Source organism: Schistocerca piceifrons, chromosome 1, assembly GCF_021461385.2.
Source record: "Schistocerca piceifrons isolate TAMUIC-IGC-003096 chromosome 1, iqSchPice1.1, whole genome shotgun sequence".
NCBI classification, from domain to species: Eukaryota; Metazoa; Arthropoda; class Insecta; order Orthoptera; family Acrididae; genus Schistocerca; species Schistocerca piceifrons.
In genome coordinates this window covers 243,110,412-243,136,930 of record NC_060138.1, presented here as the reverse complement: position 1 = coordinate 243,136,930, position 26,519 = coordinate 243,110,412, and the positions used below count along the sequence as shown (strand labels likewise).

Here is a 26,519-nt window from a genome sequence, read left to right as displayed (position 1 = left end):
ACTTGATATTGTAAGGCCATGTATGTGTTATGTGAAATTGGAACTGTTATATTAACAGGCCTACGAGTGACTGAGTGCACGATCATCAGTAAGTGTTAATGATTGCAATTTGTGTTCCAGGCCATATGTCGTGCAAGTGTACGGGTATTCCCCGTTATAAGTTCCATGAAGGGAATTAAATTGTAAAATAATCTGTGTGGGAGGCAAAGCAACCTCTGTTGGTGTGTATGCTTGAGTTACTGCATCAGCAGGCACTCATATATTGGCTTATGAATAATAGTAATTTTAAGCAGTGCTAAATGTGTAACTTGTATCGCTTGTCGCTCGTGCAATTGGGTCAGATTTTCTACTCTTCGTGTATTCTTGTATGTAGCTTTCTTTGCGCAGTTTACTGTTGCCTTTTGATGTCTGTTGGCAGGGAAGCTTTGGCGGCAGACGAAGCATTCCTTTTCCCCGGGCCCGGAACAGAGCAGTGTTTGCTTTTTGCCGTGGCGGCACTTCCGTCGTCGCACGTCGTCTGGTGCCGCTAACAGCCGCGTCGTGGTGGCTCAAGTTAAGTAGACTGATGCGAGCCACGGCGGAGTGTCGCCGTTAAGCGGGAACCAGTAGTCTGCTCTATTTGGTGAATTTATTAAACTCAGGAAGTTTAAGGCGTATTTGGCAAGCCAGAGGTTCCTTCTCTCAAACTTATTTAATTACTCGTTTAAACCTTGCACTCTTATCACTGTTTTTCAGCGCATTACATTTAAGGTCTGTTACTTATCACTATAAACTGTCGAGCCTTACCTTGATCCACGGTCATTAGCTAACTTCAATCTTTGCGCAGTTTGGCTGCTCGTTCTTTGTTGACTGTGATAGCCATTTGCTGTAGCTCCCAGCTGAAGCCGAATTTTGGCCGATTGTATATTTATTAAAGCTGATTGCCAATGTTTCTGCTGGTCTGTACCAGTTGGGAGTTGCATTTAAATTGCATGCACTCTCAATTTCCCCGTATTTTGGGCAATTGCATTTTTATTTAAGCGTCATTTTTTAAAATTCTTGGTTGGAGTGCACAGCCTGGGATTAATATTTAATTTTTATACTTTATCAGTTTGTCTGTTTTGAGGGACTGTGTGATTTTATTGCTTAAGGAATTTTTCATTAAGGCTTATACATTGCTAAGCGGCCTTCCAAAAGCTACAATCAGTGACGTGGCTTGTGATGCTTTGCGTAATAGGATGGATGTTATCCAATTGTGTAACGGTTGCTTAAGATTGGAAATTGTTAGTACACTTAATGGCTGTCATTGTAATTGATTTTTCAATAAATTGTTTGTGGAACCTGCTTGCAACCACGCCCAGTTGGTGCGATCTTTTCTTGTTTTTGGTAACTGTACACTTCCGGTCTCAAGCCATGCTCTTAATGGTAGAATTGTTAAAATTAGTTTTTTATGGATTGAGCTTGTTCAAGTTTTAATTGTGACAATTTTGATTCCTTCAACATGGTTTTTTAATTGTAATGATAATATTTCTGTTAAGTAATAAAGTGTATTACCTGAAACAACAAATGACTAAACACGTGGGTCGACCTTCCGTGTGTTTTCCTTAAAGCTATCCCAACAGTTGTGAGGTATCATGTAATTTATACCGAGTCTGAGATCCACGCAATGATTTGACCAAAACGTTTCGAATGTCAATGTACGACAAAATACGTTCGCTTTGCGTGCTCGTTTCGATATGTTGGACTGTTTACGAAATACGAAAATTTGTACAACCGTGATTCTCGGTGTGCACACCGCGCGAAAACCGTTCGCCAGTCAGAAAACTCGAAGACTCGAGAACGAAGAGAGATACCATTCTGATCTGAAACTAAAATGCAATTTCGATATGTTGGCTACATTTCATATGCAGAAATGTATGGCCTAAAATGAACTAAATGAAAAGTCTGCATAATGCGTTTTTACCTCTACGTATTTAAAGATTTCATGGAGTCATTTACTTTGCTTCGTGCAGCTAAGTAACTACGACGAATAACCAGAAGGAATCGAGTCCTTTACCGAGTAAAGATATAATGCTGTAAGATGAGAAAGAACCAAATGTTTTAACCTAATAGTTATCTTATAATCAAATGATATGTATTTCACAGTAGCGACCAGTCCAGCGCTTCGCCGAGATGAGTCACAGCTGTTGCTGTTGCTACCAGGCGCTCTGCAGTGACAAAATTCACTCATGACCAGTTACACTGGGCAACAAGCAGTGGTACGGATGTCGCAGGACTTGGAAACTTTCGTAGCTATAGCTACAGTCCTGTTTTGTGGCCGGAAGTAGTCGCACACTGCCAGTCGCCTATGTCGCTTAAGTAGGACGTAGCCTAACATCGTTTTTGAATTATGTTCGCCAGCTCACCAAAACCCACGCCATCTGATGCTACTGGCGCGCATAACTTACGCTGGCACATATTTCTGGGCGAATGGGGAAATCAAGCATGCCGTGAAATATCTTACTGACGGCACACTTTCAATGCAAATGGTAACAGACACAGAGTTGTGACATTACGCACCTTTCGGAAGTGGTTCCTGCCACGATGTCTGAGACGGAACCACGTGGGCAGCGCTTCCAAGCCACCGCTGTCCCAGTAGTCGCTGCTTAGGCTGATATCGCTGTCCTGAACCGCCACAGGGAAGAACGAGGCGGCCGTGGTCGTGTCTGGCGTCTCCCATCTCGCTGTTCTCGTGCTCAATTTCTGCAAATACATCGACAACATCGCATACGTGCACAGATTCTGTATTTTACTTGTAAAATTGTCATCTAACTAATTATAATATCTATCGCTCCATTTCAATGTCTAGGTGGATAACTATTTGACGTTATACTGCTTCTCAGATTAGCAACAGCGACTAACGCGCAACTAGCAATTTTTCTCCGTAATGGACCACAGGCATAATGTACTGTATCTCCACTGGTGGAAATTCTCTAAAGAAAAGAAAAACTAACACATAAGTTTAATTAAATCGTTTTAGGTAGTTTACCAAGTAATGTTATAGAGTTTCAGAATTTAGTCACAGAGCGAGAGGTATTTACGAGTAATTACTATTGACTTCCAGCAGTGGTACAGTGATAAGCACGCTGGACTCGCATTCTGGGACCTCAGGTGGTCAACATTCGTTTGCTGGCTTAAGACTTGGCAACTCTGGGTTTCCTGAGACGTGGAATGGTGAACGGCTCCATGTAATATTTGAGCATGCTTCAGCGACCGCCGTGCGGCTCTGACGTGGAACGATATGCGTCACAGCGAACTGTGATACCTGCTTAAACGCCTGGTCGCGAAGACCAGAAAGCTGTCTACAAGAACCGTTTGTCTGAAGGGGTGCTGTGCGGTGATATGATGCAGGGCTGTTGAAGTGGAACAGTTGGTCGCGGGCGACCGGTGGGGACCTGCCGCAACTTGGTTGTATAAGGCTTACTCAGGCAACCAGGGTTCTGTTTGAGTGGACAATTTCCCTCGCAGCTCGTGAGAGTGGGACGGAACCTTCGAAATTTAATTCTTCAATTACCAGCGTTTTTAGTGTACCGTCAGGAAATATTCACACCCACTCATCCGAACGATTGATGAAGGCTCTCAATAATCAATGAGTCGTAAAGCAGAAACTGTTTGTAGTTACCAAAAGTAAGGAGAGACATCTGAAGTAGTGTCTACTTTTTATATTCTTCAACGTTTATAAGGTCTTGATGGTACCTTAAAGTCTATTAAGCGGTTATGAAATGGTTCCTTATTGGTCGAGAGTAACTGAGCAAGCAGGTGGAACCTCGCAGGAAGTCGGAAAATTTGAGTGACTGTGTCATAATTTTTGAGTTGCATAACACATTCACCTGAAGAAAGTGCTTGGTCATATGGCATAGACGTTTCGGAACTCAAACAAGAATGGTAATCACAGCGGATAGTGGATCTGGAGCAAACGATACGAAGGAGTATTGAAGGAATTGAGATGAGCGTCTCTTTTACTGTGACATTCAGTTCTTCTACTCTGCCTGAACACATTACGGCAGGTTTCCTCGAACTAAAGGTTAGGCCTTAGACAGTTAAACTTACGCGATGCTACAAAGGCAAGGGATCTGGTCACACGACGCTGTCTTGGCTCTGGAGCCACCCAATCTGGAGTCGAGACTGATTTGCTTTTGCTAAGCAATAGTAAATTCAGAAATTAAAAGTGACCATGCTGATCCCCTGTACAGAAGCGAAAAATAAATATAAGGTAACAAAACCCCTGGTCTTTGCTAATTAGTGTTATTTCATGGTGCAGAAATGTGTATCCAAGGTGAACGCTTCGTCGTAGACGGCATCCAACGTACCATTACCTACCGCCAGAACCTGTATTTGCATCCGTACATATCAAAGTAAGGTGAATAAAGACGTAGCGATCCAGGCAACTACGACAAAAGAGATGAGCAACATTTTCTCAGTGAGCACGTCGAAAACACCTCAGAATTAGAATGCCCCTCAACGCCCCCTTTCCCCATCATTCTCAAAGGGAAAGCCTCACAAAGCTTATGTCAAAAGGTGTCCGAGGCGTCAACAAGCGTCAGCCTGGCACATGTGACTCATGTGGAGGATGTCTTGGAGTACAATGCCTTGTCACCGGATCCAGGCAACTCCTTCATTCCGCCTCACTCTACATGTACCTCACCACCCACCACAAGGGTAGCGGTAAATCAAAACCACATAGAAGAAATGACTCCCATACTCCAGTGTAATGTGAATGGATACAGGACTCATATGGAGGAGTTGAGACTCCTAAAACAGAACAGACCTTTTTCTCTCTGTCTCCAAGAGACTCGTTTTTAACAGAGTGATGCGCCTGTATTAGGAGGTTATCACCTACACAGAAACGACCTTAGCGGTGGCAGGGTGAAACGTGGTGCAACACCATTCGTCAAGGACACATTCCTCTCCTCATCTTTCCCCTTAAACACTACGCTACAATTGGTCGCTGTTCTGTCACAGTGTGCTCTGTAATGTGCCTGTTGACTCTGAGGTCCTCTTCTTCGTGAACTACCCCATTCCTTTATCTTTTTAGGAGACTTTAATGCCCGCAATGTGCTATTAGGTTATAACACTTCTTGTCTCAGAGTTCACGTACTTGACGATCTTACAGGAACTATAGGCCTCATACTGATGAACATTGCTCAAACTACACGCTTTAGCACGGCTACTGGTTCTCTTACAACCACAGGCCGCATCTCATGCTCGCTCGTTCTTACAAACAATCCTCACTGGGAAGAAGATGAGGACCTTCGGGGTGGTGACCAATACCCCACCTGGATCCATCTGTCCGATGGGGCAGATTTCAAAACGAAGCCACCGAAATGTCTGCTCAAAATGGCTAACTGGATGCTTTACAAGCCGTTAGCTGTTTTCGATTAGTGAGACGGCGTCCGGAACTGGGTGGATCACATTACAACTGTTATCCACCACACTGCTAATGCATCCATCCCGAAGTCAGTGGTAACACGTTGTACGCAGCCTGGACCTTGGTGGAATGAAGTGTGTAGTTGTGCATTCAGGGACAGAATGACGACTATTCGAATATTCAGTCGCCGCCATAGGGATGTGAATCTTCCAACCTTTTGAATGCCTTGGACGGAGACGAGGAGAACGATTTGGGAGAGTAAACACAGATACTGGCTAGACGTCCTGGTTCCTTCAATAGTCTCACTTCCGCAAATAAAGAATGGAAACTGTTAGGAGAATCTCAGGGTGGAACTCACAACTGCCAATAGCAGCAGTACGAGAGCAGGAGTGTTCCATAACATCACCGAGAGACTTCTCAGGCAATGGCTCAGTCGTATAAGACCATTACGCTCGATTCTAACCAGAGTCCAGCGTTCCGTCCTTATCGCGAGACTCACGTGAGGCATGTTTTTCAACTGAATGCCACCAACATTGAGGAATACAGCCAGCCTATGTCTCTGTGGGATTTGGATTCTGCTTTGTCAGTGGTTTGTGATACCACAACCAGTCACTACGCAATAACGTACAGCATGCTGAAACAACTGGACTGGTGGTGAAGAGATTACTTCTACAGCTCTTAATGAAATTTAGATAACAGGAGACTTTCCAAATTCATGAAAAGAGTCTATTCTAATCTTCATTTTAATACTAGGGAAGGATCGACTTAGCGCAGTAATTATCATAGCATTAGTGAGACCAGGTGCATAGGAAAGTTACTATAGCATATTGTCAACCAGAATCTAGTGTGGCCCTCGAAATCAGGTTCCAACTCCGTCACTCTCAAAGCAGGTTCAGAAGGTATCTTTCTACACTCGATAACCTGAATGTGCTCGAAGCAGCAGTTCAACATGTTTTACTTTGTAACCAACACCTTATCAGTGTCTCCATCGATTTAGAAACGGCTTACAATATTTGCTACTCTATTAGAGAAGAAAATGAGGAAAAAGGAAAAAAAATATATGGGGGTTTCGTGGATCTCTACCCACTTTAGTACAGTCCTTTCTCGCCGACAAGTATTTCGATACAAGATTGGGAATGCCCTGCCTGACCGTTTTAAGTGAAGGTAAGGTGTCCCTCGTGGTAGTGTTCGAAGTGTCATGGAATTCGTCACTCATGAACAGTATTACATCCTCAGTACGGCGTCCTCTACTGTGTTCCTTGTTTGTGGACGACTTCTCCGTTTTCTGAACCTATTCCAACCTTACAACGACTCATCGGCAATTGCATTTGACGAGCATGCAGTTGGAGGGATGGTGTAACAACAAAGTTTTAAATTATCTTTGGAGTTTTAAAACTGGAAGCTACTGTTCTCACATTTAAGAAAGTGTTATCTTGGCCCCATTTTTTACGAGAAACTTAAGTGGCTGCCACGCCTTAAAGAACTGAAACTGAGATGTCACAGTGCTTTAATGATCCTAAAATCAGTCAGTCATAGGTCTTGGAGAGCCGATACGGCACGTGATCTCCAATTTTATAAAGCCTTTGTGCAGGATCATCTTGAATACGGATACCACCAAAATGTTAGATCGGTACACCCCGAGAGGCTTATCGCATGACACCAGTTGCTAGCCCGTAGTGAGCCTCTGCTGTCTACTCGCTGTGTCTTCCGAGTGATAGTCTGTCCCAAACTAGTTAGAATCCCTCTGCGTCGCATGCAAAGACTGTTCCATCACCATTCACAAGCGACGAAGCCCTTTGGGATCCAGGCGAAGGGGAGCCTTGAGTTACTGCAGACTGGGGACGTTAAGATCCAAAACCAGGGGTGACGTCGGAGATCCCCTTGTCTAATAAAGAGGCCCAGGCTACTTTTCGAACTGACTGCTTACTGGAAGAATTGCATTTTTCAAAAATGAAATCTAACGAGGCTTTTACTGCCACCCGGATTTTATCGGCGTTGAAACGGGTGTAGGCAGAGAGATTTTACTGGCTGCCATGTCGTGTTCACGGGCATTGTCCTCAATATGGGGCTCCCAGAGCAGTTTCCAGTTTATTAAGCGAAACTGTTTGCCATCCCGTGGGCAACAGTGTAGATGAGGTGGCAGGAATTTCGCATATCCTCACACCCTCCTACTTCCCTTCTCGCTATTGGTCAGATGCAACCATCATATAGGATGATGATATAATTCCATGAGGCTCTTGTTCTCTTCGAAAGACAGGATAAGGAAGTAATTTCTGCTGGGTTCCGTGGCAGATAGGGATACGGGCAAAGGGACTCGCTGATGCAGCTTCCTTCCACCTGCTACTTGCTGTTCAGTCCCCGTGCTGACTGTCACCTCATTTGTGACCAAGAAGACCATGTGGTGGTGAGAGATTCAGTGGATGAAATTCACAAATACTAAGCTACGTTCCGTAAAATCTGCAGTACGGTCGTGGTGTGGCTCCTGCCGACCGAGACGAGCAGAAGAAGTGACTCTTACAAGGCCTAGTGTGGGACACTTTTCACTGATCCATGTCTTTATCTTACGTAGCGAGCAGCCCAGTGTGCCACAGATGCGAGACACAGCTGTCGATACGTCATAAGCCGGCCGCTGTGGTCGAGCGTTTCTAGGCGCCTCAGTCTGAAACCGCGTGACCGCTACGGTCACGGGTTCGAATCCTGCCTTGGGCATGGATGTGTGTGGTGTCCTTAGGTTGGTTAGGTTTAAGTAGTTCTAAGTTCGGCGGGTACTGATGACCTCAGAAGTTAAGTCCCATAGCGCTTAGAGCCATTTGAACCATTTGCTCAGAGCCATTTGAACCATTTTGATACGTAATATTTATTGTAACTGTATACTTGGAAGGAGAGACAGCATTGGTCGTATATTTTTGTTTATTATCGCAAAATCGATTTTCGGTCACTTAGTGACCATCTTCAGTGCTAGAAGTTAAAAATTGTTTTTCACATTAGGATCAGAGAGTATAAAACAGAAAATCACAATTATATCTGCATATGAACATAACACTTCATATGCAGATATAATTGTGATTTTCTGTTTTATACTCTCTGATCGTAATGTGAAAAAAATTTTAACTTCTAGCACTGAAGGTGGTCACTAAGTGACCGAAAATCGATTTTGCGATAATAAACAAAAATATACGACCAAAGCTGTCTCTCCTTCCAAGTATACCCATTATCTGGTCGTAGTGTACAGGACACTACGGAGTCGCCAATCAATATTGTAACTGTGTTTCATATTACAACCAAAGGGCTGAACTGCATTCTTACAGGACCTGGCCTCTATTTTAACCGATAACAAGCCGAGTTGTTTCGTGTTTAGGAGGTTTTCTTTGATTTTTTCACAACATGCTGGATATATGATTTTAATGGAACACACAGTGACTCAGTCCAGCCACTGCTACAGTTACCGTTCCCTTTTTTTTAACCCTGTGTGTACTGGTATGTTATCCCTGATTTTATATAGACAACCTGCTGTGTCTCGGCTGACTTTTATTGAGGTATTTTCTGATGCTGAAGTTATAGATGTCGTCTTTTCAATTGTCGTGTATGCACGTTCCCGATTTACTATTATTTTGTAATAGATCTTCACCACGCTCGTCTGAGTACCATTCATGCATGTGCTGTGATGACCTCGCTGCTTAGCGTCCTCATTCACAAATCAAAATCACCGTCATCAGGAAAACGCTTGAAACCCATGTCGAGCCGCAGAATTTTTTAATTTTCCCTTCATTTCCCACATCGCTTCAGACCACTAGTAGGATGGTTCCCTTGGCGAGGTGACCGATTACCTTCCCCATCCTTCCTCCTGCTCCGTCTATAATGAACATGTCGTTTCTCTACCTTCTGACGTCTACAGGCATACAAAATATTCTATTCACACACCTATAGACTTCTCACTGAAGAAACGTTCTTACGATTCTGAAAATATGCAGTCTTTGTCTTTGAGTAATTAATTAATAGTCGTCTTAATCTAATACGATGGGCTTTCAATAAGTAGATCAACACTTTTTCTTCTGCAGCAGGTGGTTTTATTCAGGATTCCCGTGCACCATATTTTTCCTGCTTCTTTGGCTACAAAATCCTATTTTTCAACGCAATCTCCGTTCAGTGCGGTGTCCTTACGCTACATCATTGGAAGTACCTGTATGTCCATATGGTGCCACTCTACTGGTCGACGCCGGAGCCAGTGTCTTGCCTCGTTAATAACCACCTTTCAGAGTCCCGGAAGACCTTTGCCATGATTTTACCGGATGAGGGTGCAGTTTTAAGTTGACCATTGCACCACCAGGGACTGCATCAAACAAAATAGTCCCTGAAGAGTCCATAAGACCGTCGTCACGACTTTACCAGCTGTGGGTGTGGCTTTTAATTTTTCCTTCGGAGGAAAGGTGGTACGGAGCCGCTCCATGGACTTCCGTTTTGTTTCCTGATTGAAGTGATGAACCCATGTTTCATTGCCCGTGACGATGTCAACAAAAAGTTGTCGTGATTAGCCTCGTAAAGTGCAAGCAGTTGCTGGCCGAAGTGGTCGAGCGGTTCTAGGCGCTTCAGTTTGGAACCGCGTGACCGCTACGGTCGCAGGTTCGAATCCTGCCTCGGGCATGGATGTGTGTGATGTCCTTAGGTTAGTTAGGTTTCAGTAGTCTAAGTTCTAGGGGACTGATGACCTCAGCTGTTAAGTCCCATAGTGCTCAGAGCCATTTGAACGATTTTTGCAAGCAGTTCCGCACAGATTGTAATTCGTTGCTCTTCGTGGTCTTCTATTAGGTGGCGAGGAACCCAGAGAGCACACACCTTTGAGGGACGAGTGTTTCAGCAGTAACAACAGAGGCGTCCAGCAGCAACGAAATGTTTAGTTGTGATCCGTCGATTACCTCGAATGAGAGTGTCCGCACGTTCCGACACTGCAGGAGCCACATTTGTGTGGTCAGCTGACACGCCGGTGGTCTAACAAGTTTCTGCAGTCTTATTGCGAAGATGTCAGAAGCCTCGCCCAACGACTCACGATGCTTTTGATCACAGATAGGGTTCTGTTGGCATTCCGCAAGTGTCGATGAATATCTGCGATGCTGTGCTTTTCATCCAAATGAGACTCGATGACAGCTCTCTGCCCGGAACGCACACCCGTTACAAACGTCGTCTTGAGTGTTACATATAATTCCGCCACGTACTGGAATTTCATGAACCTACAAGGGCTGAAGCGGCAATATTCCACGATTTTCGACAAGATTTCACAAACAGAACGAGAAATATGTGTTACATTACTTAATGAACCCCCTCCCCGTAATCACCAAATAAGTTCACCAAATAAATAAATACCTGAAAAATGACCACTGGACGGTCATGCGCTGTAATATGATTCGATGTGGAGATTTGACACAATGGGGCATAAGAGTTCTCATGTTTGAACGTCGATATGACGACACAATGAGCGAAGTTGCTATCTTTGTTGGTGTACATAGGTTAACTGTCCAGCGCGCCTACAAGGGATGGCGTACCACACGCAGCCATGTTACACGGTGTGTATGATCGTAGAAGGATCCAAAAGTTGGGGAGTGGAGAAGAGTGAAACCCCTCAATAATGAATATCGATTTCAGACCCGAAAGAATTGCTCCTACAAGTGAACGCAAATCCTTCTTAATCAGTTTCCCAGCAAACCTAGCGAAGAGAACTGCATGTACTGGACATCAGAGAAATATTTATTGCTCGTAGAAGCACATAAAGATGCTCATCTGCAGTGGGTCAAATAAAAGAAAAACTGGGAAGTAAGTCACTGGACTCGCACAGCATTGTTCAGTGAATCTCATTTTGCCTTCTTTCAAATGATACATGACTTCGAGTGCAACGATGCTATGGGTTGTTGAACCCACAGTATATTGTGGGTGCATTTCAGGTCATAGGTGATTCTGTGATGGTTTGATTTTTCGTGTCAGGACTTGGAACCACTCATTCTGGTTACCTTGAACATGAACAAGGATTTTACTTCAACACTCTAGGAGAGCAAGGGTTATCCTCCTTCCTATATATTTGTAATTGGTCTGGTGTCTCAAGATGTCAAAAGCCAAAGACTCAGGTTTACACAAAGTGCTCCATGGTTTGACGAGCATCGAGGCATCCCCTTGCACTTCCACTTGTCCTCTAAACAGCTGGAAGTTAATCACATTGCATTTGTCTAGGTTTACACTCTAAGACAAAACAAGATCAAACGACGCACAAAGGAGTTAATCCAATGGGACGGAATTCGGTAGATGTACATGTACAGACAAATAAATGACTTCAGTTTAAGGAAAAATTGATGATTTATTGAAGAGAAGAAACTTCACAAATTGATCAAGCCGATACGGCATTGGTTCACCTCTGGATCTTGTGCAACCAGTTATGCGGTTTGGCATTGATTGATAAAGTTCAATAACGGAAAATGATTCAAGATGTTCGAAATTCTGAGAAAAAAAGGGGAAGCTTTAGGGAGAGAGACCGGTAACATACAATATGAACAAGTGACAAGAGTGAATAATAACAGTGAACGAACGAGAACGAAGTGCTCAGATTGAAAGAGTGTATGAGACAGGGATGTAGTCTTTCGTCCCTACTGTTCAATATGTACATCGAAGAAACAGTAATGGAAACAAAAGAAAGGTTCAGGAGTGAAATTAAAAAGCAAAGTAAAAAGACATCAATGATACAATTCACTGATGACTATTTTATCGCGAGTGAATGTGAAGAAGAATTACATGATCTGCTAAATCGAATGAACAGTGTAATGAGTGCAGAATATTGATTGAGAGCAAATCTAAGAAAGACGAAAGTAATTAGAAGCAGCATAAATGAGAACAGCCAGAAACGTAACATCAAATGGTTCAAATGGCTCTGAGCACTATGGGACTTAACATCCGTGGTCATCAGTCCCTTAGAACTTAGAACTACTTAAGCCTAACTAACCAAAGGACATCACACACATCTATGCCCCAGGCAGGATTCGAACCTGCGACCGTAGCGGTCACGCGGTTCCAGACTGAAGCGCCTAGAACCGCACGGTCACACCGGCCGGCCTTAACATCAAGATGAAAGTAATGAATTCTACGACGTAGGCAACAAAATAACCAATGAAGTACGGAGGAAGAAGGACATCCAAAGCATACTGTCACTGGCAGAAAAGACATTTCCGGCCAAGATAAGTCTATTAGTATCAAACGTAGATCTTGATTTGAGGAAGAAATTTTGAAAATGTACGTTGAAGCACAGCACTGTGTGGTAGAAACATGGTCCGTGGGAAAACCAGAACAGAAGAGAATCGAAGCATTTGAGATGTGGTGCTACAGACGAATGTAGAATATTATGTGGACTGATAAAGTAAGAAATGAGGAGGTTCTGCGCGGAGGAAACGGATATGTGGAAAACACTGACAAGGAGAAGGGGCAGGATGACAGGACATCTCGGAAGACATTAGGGAATGACATCCACTGGAGGTGTGGAGGACAACATCTGTAGAGGAAGACAGAAACTGGAACACATTCAGCAAATAATTGAGAATGTATGTCGCAAGTGCTACTCTGAGATGAGGAGGTTCGCGCAGAAGAGGAATTCGTGGTGGCACGCATCAAACCAGTCACAAGACTTTTCATTAAAGAAATAAAAGCCGGACCCCTTCGTTTATCATCCGTGACACACCCGTACGTCGACGATATTGAGCTAGACGTTTTACGTCACTTCTCGGCAAGCCAGCCTCGGCTTACATTTTAGCAAGATAATATCCGCCCAGAAATGGCAAGAGTTTCTACTGCTTGTCTTCGGCTTGTCATTAAAGTCGGCGGATCTCCCCACAATTGACAACGTTTGTAGCATTATGTGCAGCGTCATCCAACATACTGATGTTCCAACGATCCAACTCGGAAACTGGACAAAATTTGGCACGATATCTATCGTTCAGAAGGACATCCAATAACTGTGCCAATCGCTGCCAAGCCAAATAACTGCTTCCATAAGGGTCAGTGGCAGTAACGCGTTGTTGACTTGCCCAGTTTGTGAACTTCTTTCTCTTGAGTAAATAATCGCCGGCCGAAGTGGCCGTGCGGTTAAAGGCGCTGCAGTCTGGAACCGCAGGTTCGAATCCTGCCTCGGGCATGGATGTTTGTGATGTCCTTAGGTTAGTTAGGTTTAACTAGTTCTAAGTTCTAGGGGACTAATGACCTCAGCAGTTGAGTCCCATAGTGCTCAGAGCCATTTGAGCCAGCCAGTAAATAATCCAATCTTTCTGAAATTGTAACAATTTGTTTATCCGAACATTTACTTCTATCAAGTTGGGTTCCGTTCGGGTAATTCTTTCGTGGCACGTCACTTTTTGTGTCTTACAGTGTGTCCTAAAGTACTGATACTACACTACGAAGATAAGCTTGCGCATATATGCTAATAAAACAAAACTTGCCATTCATTATTATTTTCCTTCGTAATTTTAATATGAGACAGAACTATGTGAGTATTTGTAACTGTAACGAGATAGTGTCGACACTCAAAAGATGTTCCAATGTAACATGAAGTTAACAGCATTTAGAATACTTTCATCATCGTAAAAATTTTAACATCAGCTATTACTCTCAAAATCCTTAAACAAACTGTCACTCTTTATAAACACTAATTAAATTAAAAATTAATTTTAGACTGAACACGTAAGACATATAAATAACGTTTTGTCTCATAGTACATTTTGGGTGCTTCGAGAATAATTAGCACGGTTTGTACGAGCATTGCCCGGAAAGTAATGCACCGCATTTTTTTTCTTCAACAGTTCCATATTGAACATAATGAGAATTATACACACGAAAGAGTGGTGTCTTGCCTACACACCCTGTTCTTCTAGGTAATCTCCAGCTCGTTCTCAGGCCTTCCTACAGAGCGAAATAAGGGTGTGAATGCCCTGTCGGTAGGAATCCTTGTCCTGTTGGCGGAGCCTGTGCATCACTGTGTGAGTCACCTCCTCATCGTCCTGGAAATGTCTTCCACGAATGGCATCCTGTATTCTGACCTCGCGAGCGGCCACATCAGTTTGCTGCAACATGTCAGGTGTGACAGCAGTGGATGGTCTCGACCGCTCCAAATCGTGGAGCTCCGCCGAAGCGCCTTCTGATGATATCACCCTCCGTGCCCAAAGACTAACTGTACGTCTGTCGACAGCAGATGTTCCATATATCTTGCACAAGCCTTTGCGAATATTCCCCACAGTTTCTTTCTCTGCAGCGAAAAATTCAATGACGGCACGTTGCATGTAACGTACGTGACGTACAGACGCCCCTTTGAAACTGTCTGCAGCTACGCTATCCTTCGGAAGAGACGGAAACCTGGCGCGCTCACTCAGGAGACTTTAAATATTACATACCTAACGTTTCCCATTCATAACATTGTTTTAGGCTGAGAAAAAAGTGCGGTGCTTTACCTTCTGGGCAGCTCTCGTAGTGTCATCGCTTGCCGCCTATCGCGTTACACTCGTTTTGCTGCTGAAAGAATTAGCAGCAACTGACTCTCTTTGTACACAGTGGTTTTGGAAGAGACAGTAAAACTATTTTCAAGTCTCTGCGTTCGACCTGAATATACACTCCTGGAAATGGAAAAAAGAACATATTGACACCGGTGTGTCAGACCCACCATACTTGCTCTGGACACTGCGAGAGGGCTGTACAAGCAATGATCACACGCACGGCACAGCGGACACACCAGGAACCGCCGTGTTGGCCGTCGAATGGCGCTAGCTGCGCAGCATTTGTGCACCGCCGCCGTCAGTGTCAGCCAGTTTGCCGTGGCATACGGAGCTCCACAACAGTCTTTAGCACTGGTAGCATGCCGCGACAGCGTGGACGTGAACCGTATGTGCAGTTGACGGACTTTGAGCGAGGGCGTATAGTGGGCATGCGGGAGGCCGGGTGGACGTACCGCCGAATTGCTCAACACGTGGGGCGTGAGGTCTCCACAGTACATCGATGTTGCCGCCAGTGGTCGGCGGAAGGTGCACGTGCCCGTCGACCTGGGACCGGACCGCAGCGACGCACGGATGCACGCCAAGACCGTAGGATCCTACGCAGTGCCGTAGGGGACCGCACCGCCACTTCCCAGCAAATTAGGGACACTGTTGCTCCTGGGGTATCGGCGAGGACCATTCACAACCGTCTCCATGAAGCTGGGCTACGGTCCCGCACACCGTTAGGCCGTCTTCCGCTCACGCCCCAACATCGTGCAGCCCGCCTCCAGTGGTGTCGCGACAGGCGTGAATGAAGGGACGAATGGAGACGTGTCGTCTTCAGCGATGAGAGTCGCTTCTGCCTTGGTGCCAATGATGGTCGTATGCGTGTTTGGCGCCGTGCAGGTGAGCGCCACAATCAGGACTGCATACGACCGAGGCACACAGGGCCAACACCCGGCATCATGGTGTGGGGAGTGATCTCCTACACTGGCCGTACACCACTGGTGATCGTCGAGGGGACACTGAATAGTGCACGGTACATCCAAACCGTCATCGAACCCATCGTTCTACCATTCCTAGACCGGCAAGGGAACTTGCTGTTCCAACAGGACAATGCACGTCCGCATGTATCCCGTGCCACCCAACGTGCTCTAGAAGGTGTAAGTCAACTACCCTGGCCAGCAAGATCTCCGGATCTGTCCCCCATTGAGCATGTTTGGGACTGGATGAAGCGTCGTCTCACGCGGTCTGCACGTCCAGCACGAACGCTGGTCCAACTGAGGCGCCAGGTGGAAATGGCATGGCAAGCCGTTCCACAGGACTACATCCAGAATCTCTACGATCGTCTCCATGGGAGAATAGCAGCCTGCATTTCTGCGAAAGGTGGATATACACTGTACTAGTGCCGACATTGTGCATGCTCTGTTGCCTGTGTCTATGTGCCTGTGGTTCTGTCAGTGTGATCATGTGATGTATCTGACCCCAGGAATGTGTCAATAAAGTTTCCCCTTCCTGGGACAATGAATTCACGGTGTTCTTATTTCAATTTCCAGGAGTGTATGTTTATCTTGTGACACTGAGCTGTGTTTATGAGTGTGGTTTTGTTCACGCATAATGAAAATAAAACCTAATATTCTGAAAACAAAAACAATTGATTTACGCCTGTATTAATAAGAACCCGGGATCTGATAGTCGGAACTAGTACGACGCCGAACCCCAGACGAACTGACACCATATACACGTTAATTTAACTACATTTTATAAAATGTGTTGATGTCTCTCTTAAAATGATTATACATTTTCGTTACAGTATTGTGCACTCTCAAGAAATGTCACGGGCAGTAAGCATTTTCTACGTACTGAATTAGCAGAGGATCGTTAAACATGAAACCAAATTTTTGCAGAGTTTCATATAGCTTTATCTAATAATATTTTGTGTGCTTTGCGGTATGTGTGACACATGGAAGTGACATGAAGGGTCATGTTTATGAGATGCATATAGCAAGTCTAGTTTTCAGAATGAATACACACTCTGCAGCACAATGTGAGATGTTCTGAAATTACCTGGCAGATGAAATCTGTGTACCTGACCGGGACTCGAAACGAGGACCTTACCATTTCGCTACACGTACTCTGTCGACGGAGCTCTCGAAGCGCGGTTCATGGTCCGCCCACGTAGCTTTATTTCAGCCAGTACCTCATCTCTTACGTTCCAAACGTCAGAGAATGTCACCTGCATACCAAGAGGGCTCTAGTTACTCAGATCGTAGTTTTTATTACTGTGGGGGAGTGACGGTGGGGAGTTTAAGTATCTGTGACCTTGATTGTTTATTTAGTGATATAGTGGTTAAGGTAAAATACTGTCAGTTATATATTTGTTAATTTCAAGCCAAAGTTCACCATGGAGGCGCGGCCTTGTCCGGGGCTCAACTTGTTAAGGAAAGAGTAGATCGTCTACGAAGCTAAGATTCGCTCTCAAATTGACGAGGACAGCGTTTCCTGGTCTTACAGCTCGAGTGAGAGCGGCTTTGGATAAGCTCATCGGCGTCACCGCAGAAACTGTTGGTGAGGCATGCAGGCTTTCAAATAAGTAAAAATGAGTAATGTATTGGCCCTCAACTACATACCCTCCGATTCATAGTTCAAATATTAAAAGTTTTGGCTGGTTTCGTTGTCTATGGGCTGGGATTCATAGTTGCCGCATTACAAGCCAAATACTGCTGAGTCTACAGTATACAATATGAATACACACATGAATCGAATGGCTGAAGGTTCTTATCACTCGGAAATTGCGAATTAATATAGAAATTTATAAATGAAAGATTGCAATTAAATAAAATCTGCAGGTACTATTTTAACAATACTAAAATGTAAATTTTCACGGCCGGAAATATCATGTCCATTATAATTATCCGGGCTGTTATGCCGTGGTCGGTTGATGAATTCTGTGGTGATTCCCAACGTTTCGTCTCCGACTGCGGGAGACATCTTCAAGGGGGTCCGTAGCTTGATGGAAGGCCCGACACACACACTGGCGACCACGGCATAACATCCCGGATAATTATAATGGACGTGACTATTTTAACGACTTAAAATGATGAGTGCGATAATAGAATTACTTTTGAGAATGCGGTATATTTCTGGAAATCACTTATTGGTTTCGATGGTCCAGCAGTTAAATAAAACATAAGTTGAATAACAGGGAAACAATATATTCCTACTGCACATAGTTAATTATGAACGACAACGTAGCTCGTGAGATATTCACTTCGAGACGCTCACTACGTCTTCACTGTAGATGCCACGGAAATCCCACAAGTGCACAAGTCGGCACTCCGAAGTATTTCTATCTGTCACGACCACGCGCAAACCGCTCCACACTCTCCAAGTCTCTGCCGCGACCGTGCATCCGTTGCAGTGTCACGTCCAGCACTCAGCCGTGTCCTCTCGCGTACCGTCTTTCGCGCCGCACTCTTCAGAACTACCCCTCCATTCACTTTGGTAGTTGCCTCCCTTAGTAATGAGCGCTTTGATTGGCGATAGCGCTCCCTCCATGTCTCCAAGTCAACGTACATTCACAGACATATTGAAGCACATACGAAATACTGGATTTACATTTAAATAACTTGAAATTAAATAAATATTCCTACGGGTGGACCATAAACACGCTCTAACACACATTATTAAATATATAAACGATTTTATAAAAATATATCAAAAGAATAGAAACAAAGTAGGCCTGTAGCTTAATGTTTCTGTGTTTTCTAAACACAGTAAATAATTGACCAATTTCTTCATGAATAGTATATCTAGGATATAAACGAAGACATAGATGAATAAATATATTTATAAACATGCTGCTATCGTTTCTTCGTCTAACTGTGTAGTACGATGTGCATTCAAGTTCTAAGGCCTCCGATTTTTTTTCTAATTAACTACTCATTTAGACGTAATCGCCCTGCAGACGTACACATTTTTCACAACGCTGACGCCATGATTCCATGGCAGCGGCGAAGGCTTCTTTAGGAGTCTGTTTTGACCACTGGAAAATCGCTGAGGCAATAGCAGCACGGCTGGTGAATGTGCGGCCACGGAGAGTGTCTTTCGTTGTTGGAAAAAGCCAAAAGTCACTAGGAGCCAGGTCAGGTGAGTAGGGAGCATGAGGAATCACTTCAAAGTTGTTATCACGAAGAAACTGTTGCGTAATGTTAGCTCGAAGTGCGGGTGCGTTGTCTTGATGAAACAGCACACGCGCAGCCCTTCCCAGACGTTTTTGTTGCAGTGCAGGAAGGAATTTGTTCTTCAAAACATTTTCGTAGGATGCACTTGTTACCGTAGTGCCATTTGGAACGCAATGGGTAAGGATTCGCTGTCCCAGAACATGGACACCATCATTTTTTTCAGCACTGGCGGTTACCCGAAATTTTTTTGGTGGCGGTGAATCTGTGTGTTTCCATTGAGCTGACTGGCGTTTTGTTTCTGGATTGATAAATGGCATCCACGTCTCATCCATTGTCACAACCGACGAAAAGAAAGTCCCATTCATGCTGTCGTTGCACGTCAACATTGCTTAGCAACATGCCACACGGGCAGCCATGTGGTCGTCCGTCAGCATTCGTGGCACCCACCTGGATGACACTTTTCGCATTTTCAGGCCGTCATGCAGGATTGTGTGCACAGAACCCACAGAAATGCCAACTCTGGAGGCGATCTGTTCAACAGTCCCCCAAAACAATTCTCTCCACTTTCTCGATCGCATCGTCACACTGGCTTGTGCGAGCCCGTGGTTGTTTCGGTTTGTTGTCACATGATGTTCTGCCTTCATTAAACTGTCGCACCCACGAACACACTTTCGACACATCCATAACTCCATCACCACATGTCTCCTTCAACTGAAGATGAATTTCAATTAGTTTCACACCAGGCAAATTCAGAAAACGAATGATTGCATGCTGTTCAAGTAAGGAAAACGTCGCCATTTTAAGTATTTAAAACAGTTCTCATTCTCGCCGCTGGCGGTAAAATTCCATCTGCCGTACGGTGCTGCCATCTCTGGGACGTATTGACAATGAACGCGGCCTCATTTTAAAACAATGCGCATGTTTCTATCTCTTTCCAGTCCGGAGAAAAAAAAATCGGAGGCCTTAGAACTTGAATGCACCTCATACTGATGGCCTGACGTGATCAATAGTAATCGGCCAATTTGACCTCCAATAACTCATGTACTATTCAAGCTACATACCTGTAATTTATATCAATTTAGGTTTACACTAACAGCTTTCTAAAGACACGTCGAGCGACAAAATCGGATGAACCGCTTAGATTCTGGAAATCCGTTGCTGGGTGTTACTTGTATAATTTACAGTCCGATACTAAACTTTAAACTAATAAAGATATTGAAACTCTGATTACACCATCACAATCGTCTTGCAAATAATGGTGAAGTACATGTTTCTTTTTGAGGTATCATGATTCCTCTGGCTACTATTAATTTCTATACGAATTGTGAAATGTCTGCCATTAAGGTTTCACAAAGTCCACCATCTTTGGCACGCCCGGCATGCAAGTCTCTTTCATCGACATAGTGTCAACATGGAATTCCCAGCCACCAGCTCGCACTGGACAAATCTTGCTTCGGCCAACGTCCGGCACCACGTGGTCGGCCTGCCGAGCAGCCCGCTCCCGCCGAGCGGCCCGTGCGGCCACGCCAACTCCGAGCTTAGAATATTTTCAGGGCGCCACAATTCTCCCGTTACCTCACAGGCAGGAGACGCGATGCCGCATTATACTGCTGCATTTGCCAGTGTAGTTCTGAACATCGATTTTCTTGACGGCGCTTGTCCCACTTGTAAACAACTCGCTGGCCTTCAGGCACTGATTTTGCGTTGGGATAATCGGATTAATGATTTTGGCCATTTTAAGCCTGATGCCAAACGGTTGTAAATTATTCAACAACGGCAGGGTCAGGTTACCGAAGTGCAAGATGTTGCAAATCAGTTTGCGTTAGAGGATGTAGCAACCTCGAGTGGGGACCAGGTTTCTGATACTTAAGTCCGTTTGAGTAATCCTAGTCAGGCGTTTTCTTGAGCTCAGTCCCTTTTTACGAGTAATTTCAGTAAACTACCACACCCTATAGGAATTTTATTGAGGGAAATTGATAAATAGCCCACTGAGTCGGTGAGCGACATCAACGTGGTTTCATGGCTTTCGGTTAGATTTGAGCGTCATGCGAACGCATTGAATTTGCCTCATGATCAGGTTCTTCGGTTACAGAATCAGTCAACTAGCGAAACACTGAGTCAAATATTTGTTGATAATTTGCGCGAGGTAAAAGGGTTGAAGGAGTTGTGTCAACGGGTGATCTGTTTCAAGCTGTCATCCTGTTTGAACAACGAGCTGCAGTGTCAGTGCAATCAAGTAATGAGGCCTTGAGTAACTATTAAAAGCGGTTTAGGACCTCTGTTTTGGCCTTAGAACTGCAAGTTCCCGAGGGACAAATTGTTGGTAACATACTGGAAGGGATGAGGCCCGAGAATCGATCTTGCATCTCCTGTTCTTGTAAGCCCATTCCCTTTGATCAATTAAGCGCTTTGGTTTGCAGCATTGAAGGACTTAGTTACGCTGATAATCATCTTTTGGTTGATTGGGAGCAAGTGATCGTTCGGTCTAACCAAAATTCGACAATGCCCGGCGACAACGATTTAGTGTCTGTTTTTGTTGCCGGTAGATGGGACATTTTGTTCGTGCATGTCCGGTTCACTGAAAAGGGCCTGTCCCAAAATTCCCAACAGCGAGTCCGAATGTGGCACACAGTTTCAATCCGCCAGGTAGATTCAGATAAGCGCACACTCCACAGCAGGGTGAAAATACATTTTGAAAACTGTGCTCAAGGCTGCGGCTAGATCCTGTCTCCACAATACCGTTTCTTCCAGGAGTGCTAATTCCGCGAGGTATACAGGACAGTTACTGTAAAGTTTGGAAAGTAGAAGAAAGAGGTGCTGGCGGGTGTGAAGCAGTGTGGTCAGGGGCAGTGAAGGAGAGGGTGCCGTGAGCCTTTCTTGGATAGCTAAGTCGGCAGAGCACTTGTTCACGGAGGGATCAGACCCAAGTTTTGACTTCTAGTCTGACAACTAAGGTTCGACTTCCAGTCTGGCATACAGTCTTAACCCGTCAGGAACTTTCATAACAGCAATTGTAGTTCTTGTAACTTGATGTTTTCAGTATACGGGGTTAATCAGCTGCCCATAACGCTGGGTTTTATGAAATCCGCAACACCTTCAAATATCATGTGGAAGATTTTCGTATTCTCTCGTTCGCTACGAACAGACTATTAGCGCTACTTAAAAAATTAACATGGCCTTTTCGTAGGACATTTAATGCAGCTAAAATTTTTACCGGAATACGTTTCCACTAGATTACATAGTTTTGAAATTATCCAAGAGAAACATTCAAAAGCCATCTATAAATTCAATTATCTTGAATAACCCGAAAACCGTGCCCTTCAACGAAGACGAATCGCTGTACAAATTTTAACTACATTAAATTTCCTACAAAAACGTCCCTTTAATTTTTTCTGTAGGTCTAGTGGTTTGCGAGTAGCGACTGAAAGAATATGAAAATATCACACATGGTATTTGAAGGTGTGGCGATCTAAAGAAAACCCAGTATTTGGGGCAGCTGAATCACCCTATCTAGTATCACATTGGGGCATACGAAACGTTTATCTTCTTGAACAAATGGAGATGTACTATACATACCCAACGCTGTTAACAAACAGTGCCTCTCGACTTCTATGTAGCCAGGTCAAGTACTGCAGATAGCAAGATCAATTTCATTCAGCATAATATGGCCAGAAAGAGGAGGTCTTGCATAAAGATTTCTTTACAACTAACTAGCCAAAAAGTTAAATATTAACGTAAATGTTTGATGCTTAACTGTATTTTCTAGGGATGGAGCTCGAAGGAAAGAAACGTAAACAATGTGTGTGTGTGTGTGTTAGAGAGAGAAGAGAGAAAAAGAGAGAGAAAGAGAGAGAGAGAGAGAGAGACAGAGAAAGAGCATCATGTATGTGATAAATTACTGTAAATTTGATTCATATTTGTTATAGTTTTATAAAATGTTTGAGTCTTCTGAAGCTTAAAAATGAGAACAGATCTTATCCCCTCAATAGAAGGTATATTCTCCAACAAAGTTCCAAGATGCTAGAATGTTTTCCCAGTGATGTGCTTCTAGAAACCTATACTTTTGATTTCAGCTATTAACAGTTCTCGGTTAGTTTTCTTAGGTCCTATATTTTATCTGATCAGCAGTGAAAGCGTGATTTTAGCAAAACTATTTTTAATTACGCTAGCTACTAAAATGTTCAAATGTGTGTGAAATCTCCTGGGACTTAACTGCTAAGGTCATCAGTCCGTAAGCTTACACACTACTTATCCTAAATTATTCTAAGGACAAACACACACACCCATATCCAAGGGAGGACTCGAACCTCCGCCGGGACCTGCCGCACAGTCCATGACTGCAACGCCCCAGACCGCTCGGCTAATCCCGCGCGGCCGCTAGCTACTGTACACACGCTGTTGATCATACCTCGGGTGAGACGTGCTGGTGCTGCTGCTGCTGCTGTGTCTGGTCATGGTTTTTGTTGGAGTGATTCCGCGAGTGGTTGCCAGGCAGCTCCACCATGGACACGGCGACGAACGCCTCCTGGTGGTGGCTGGCGGCGGCCACGGACTGCGCCTCGGTTACTCTGTGGTACGCGAAGTGTCGGCTGCAGAAGCGAACAGCATTTGCAGCAGCGAAGTGTAAATAGCAATGTCTCGGAAGAAAACAAAAGCTCTTGATGATATGAAAATGCGTGTCACTAATACAATCTGATCACGAACGAGTGGACATGATTTCAAAAGGGAACAGTATAGCCATGACGACAGATTGGGTTTGTCTGTTACCTCTGAGTGGGCGGCGGGTTGTGGGCGGCGCCTGCTGCGCTGACCGGCGTGGCGGCCGTGCTGCGACAGGGAGGCGGCGGCGGCGTGGGCGGTGGCGTAGCAGGCATTGGCGGGGGCGGAACTAGGCCGCTGTCCGGCCTGCATGCACAAGCAACCTCACTGTACTCTACTAAACATACCTCACAACTGACGTACTGACTCGCACTAGTGAAGCAGCGCAGGTTAGTGCTGATCGCTTACAAATTACTGGATGCATTCTAAAATTACACTGATGGAGCATGATAGAGCAGCAGTCCCGTATTTTCCGGATTTTGTGGGAATGTTCATCACACCTTATGTCGTTATGGTCTTCAGTCCGAAACTGGTTTGATGCAGCTCTCCACGTTACAGTATCCTGTGCAAACCTCTTCATCTCCGACTTACTACTGGAACTTACATCCTTCTACAGGGTGTTTCAAAAATGACCGGTATATTTGAAACGGCAATCGAAATTAAACGAGCAGCGATAGAAATACACCGTTTGTTGCAATATGCTTGGGACAACAGTACATTTTCAGGCAGACAAACTTTCGAAATTACAGTAGTTACAATTTTCAACAACAGATGGCGCTGCGGTCTGGGAAACTCTATAGTACGATATTTTCCACATATCCACCATGCGTAGCAATAATATGGCGTAGTCTCTGAATGAAATTACCCGAAACCTTTGACAACGTGTCTGGCGGAATGGCTTCACATGCAGATGAGATGTACTGCTTCAGCTGTTCAAATGTTTCTGGATTCTGGCGGTACACCTGGTCTTTCAAGAGTCCCCACAGAATGACGTCACAGGGGTTCATGTCTGGCGAATAGGGAGGCCAATCCACGCCGCTTCCTGTATGTTTCGGATAGCCCAAAGCAATCACACGATCATCGAAATATTCATTCAGGAAATTAAAGACGTCGGCCGTGCGATGTGGCCGGGCACCATCTTGCATAAACCACGAGGTGTTCGCAGTGTCGTCTAAGGCAGTTTGTACCGCCACAAATTCACGAAGAATGTCCAGATAGCGTGATGTAGTAATCGTTTCGGATCTGAAAAATAGGCCAATGATTCCTTTGGAAGAAATGGCGGCCCAGACCAGTACTTTTTGAGGATGCAGGGACGATGGGACTGCAACATGGGGCTTTTCGGTTCCCCATATGCGCCAGTTCTGTTTATTAACGAAGCCGTCCAGGTAAAAATAAGCTTCGTCAGTAAACCAAATGCTGCCCACATGCATATCGCCGTCATCAATCCTGTGCACTATATCGTTAGCGAATGTCTCTCGTGCAGCAATGGTAGCGGCGCTGAGGGGTTGCCGTGATTGAATTTTGTATGGATAGAGGTGTAAACTCTGGCGCATGAGACGATACGTGGACGTTGGCGTCATTTGGACCGCAGCTGCAACACGGCGAACGGAAACCCGAGGCCGCTGTTGGATCACCTGCTGCACTAGCTGCGCGTTGCCCTCTGTGGTTGCCGTACGCGGTCGCCCTACCTTTCCAGCACGTTCATCCGTCACATTCCCAGTCCGTTGAAATTTTTCAAAGAGATCCTTTATTGTATCGCTTTTCGGTCCTTTGGTTACATTAAACTTCCGTTGGAAACTTCGTCTTGTTGCAACAACACTGTGTTCTAGGCGGTGGAATTCCAACACCAGAAAAATCCTCTGTTCTAAGGAATAAATCATGTTGTCTACAGCACACTTGCACGTTGTGAACAGCACACGCTTACAGCAGAAAGACGACGTACAGAATGGCGCACCCACAGACTGCGTTGTCTTCTATATCTTTCACATCACTTGCAGCGCCATCTGTTGTTGAAAATTGTAACTACTGTGATTTCGAAAGTTTGTCCGCTTGAAAATGTACTGTTGTCCCAAGCGTATTGCAACAAACCGTGTATTTCTATCGCTGCTCGTTTAGTTTTTATTGCCGTTTCAAATATACCGGTCATTTTTGAAACACCCTGTATATTTGCTTACTCTAATGATCTCTTGGACTTCCTCTACGATTTTTACCCGCCCACACTTCCCATCAATTCTAAACTGGTGATCCCTTGATGTCTCAAAATGTGTCATATCAACCGATTACTTATTCTAGTCAGATTGTGTCACAAATTTCTTTCCTCCCAAGTTCTGTTCAATGTCATCTCATCCGTTAAGTGAGCTACCCGTCTAATCTTAAGTATTCTCCATTTAAAAATCTTCTATCCTCTTCTTGTCTAGCTGTTTACCGTCCATGTTTGACTTCCATACATGACTGAAAAAAAAAAAAAACTAAACTCCTCCCAAACAGGCCATGAAGGCCAAACGGTACCGACCGACCGCCGTGTCATTCTCAGCTCATAGCCGTCACTGGATGTGGATATGGAGGGGCATGTGGTCACCACACCGCTCTCCCTGCCGTATGTCATTTTTGGAGACCGAATACATACATGGCTACATTCCATTAAATCACTTTCTAACACTTAAATCAATATTCCATGCTAACAAATTTCTCTTCTTCAGAAAGTATTTTTTTGAAAACGCCAGTGTACATATTATGTTCTGTCTACTTCGTCCATCGTAAGTTGTTTTGCTGCCCTAACAGCAAAGCTCATCTACTACTTAAAGTTCAAATGGCTCTGAGCACCATGGGACTTAACAGCTATGGTCATCAGTCCCCTAGAACTTA

General features: G+C 44.5%; 1 protein-coding gene across 3 annotated transcripts in view; it reads right to left on the bottom strand.

Moving 5' to 3' along the window:
- The window catches only part of LOC124786830 (serine/arginine repetitive matrix protein 1-like), a 631,128-nt gene that overhangs the window by 11,593 nt on the left and 593,016 nt on the right, over nucleotides 1-26,519 (bottom strand). For 2 of the 3 annotated variants that reach the window (XM_047254293.1, XM_047254294.1), the window contains exons 10-12: nucleotides 23,823-23,960; nucleotides 23,464-23,644; nucleotides 2,539-2,721 (exon numbers count right to left, since the gene is read on the bottom strand). In XM_047254293.1, coding sequence (XP_047110249.1) covers nucleotides 2,539-2,721; nucleotides 23,464-23,644; nucleotides 23,823-23,960 — 502 coding nt within the window. The remainder of the gene's footprint in view (nucleotides 1-2,538; nucleotides 2,722-23,463; nucleotides 23,645-23,822; nucleotides 23,961-26,519) is intronic. The other variant, XM_047254295.1, reaches the window with a different exon arrangement.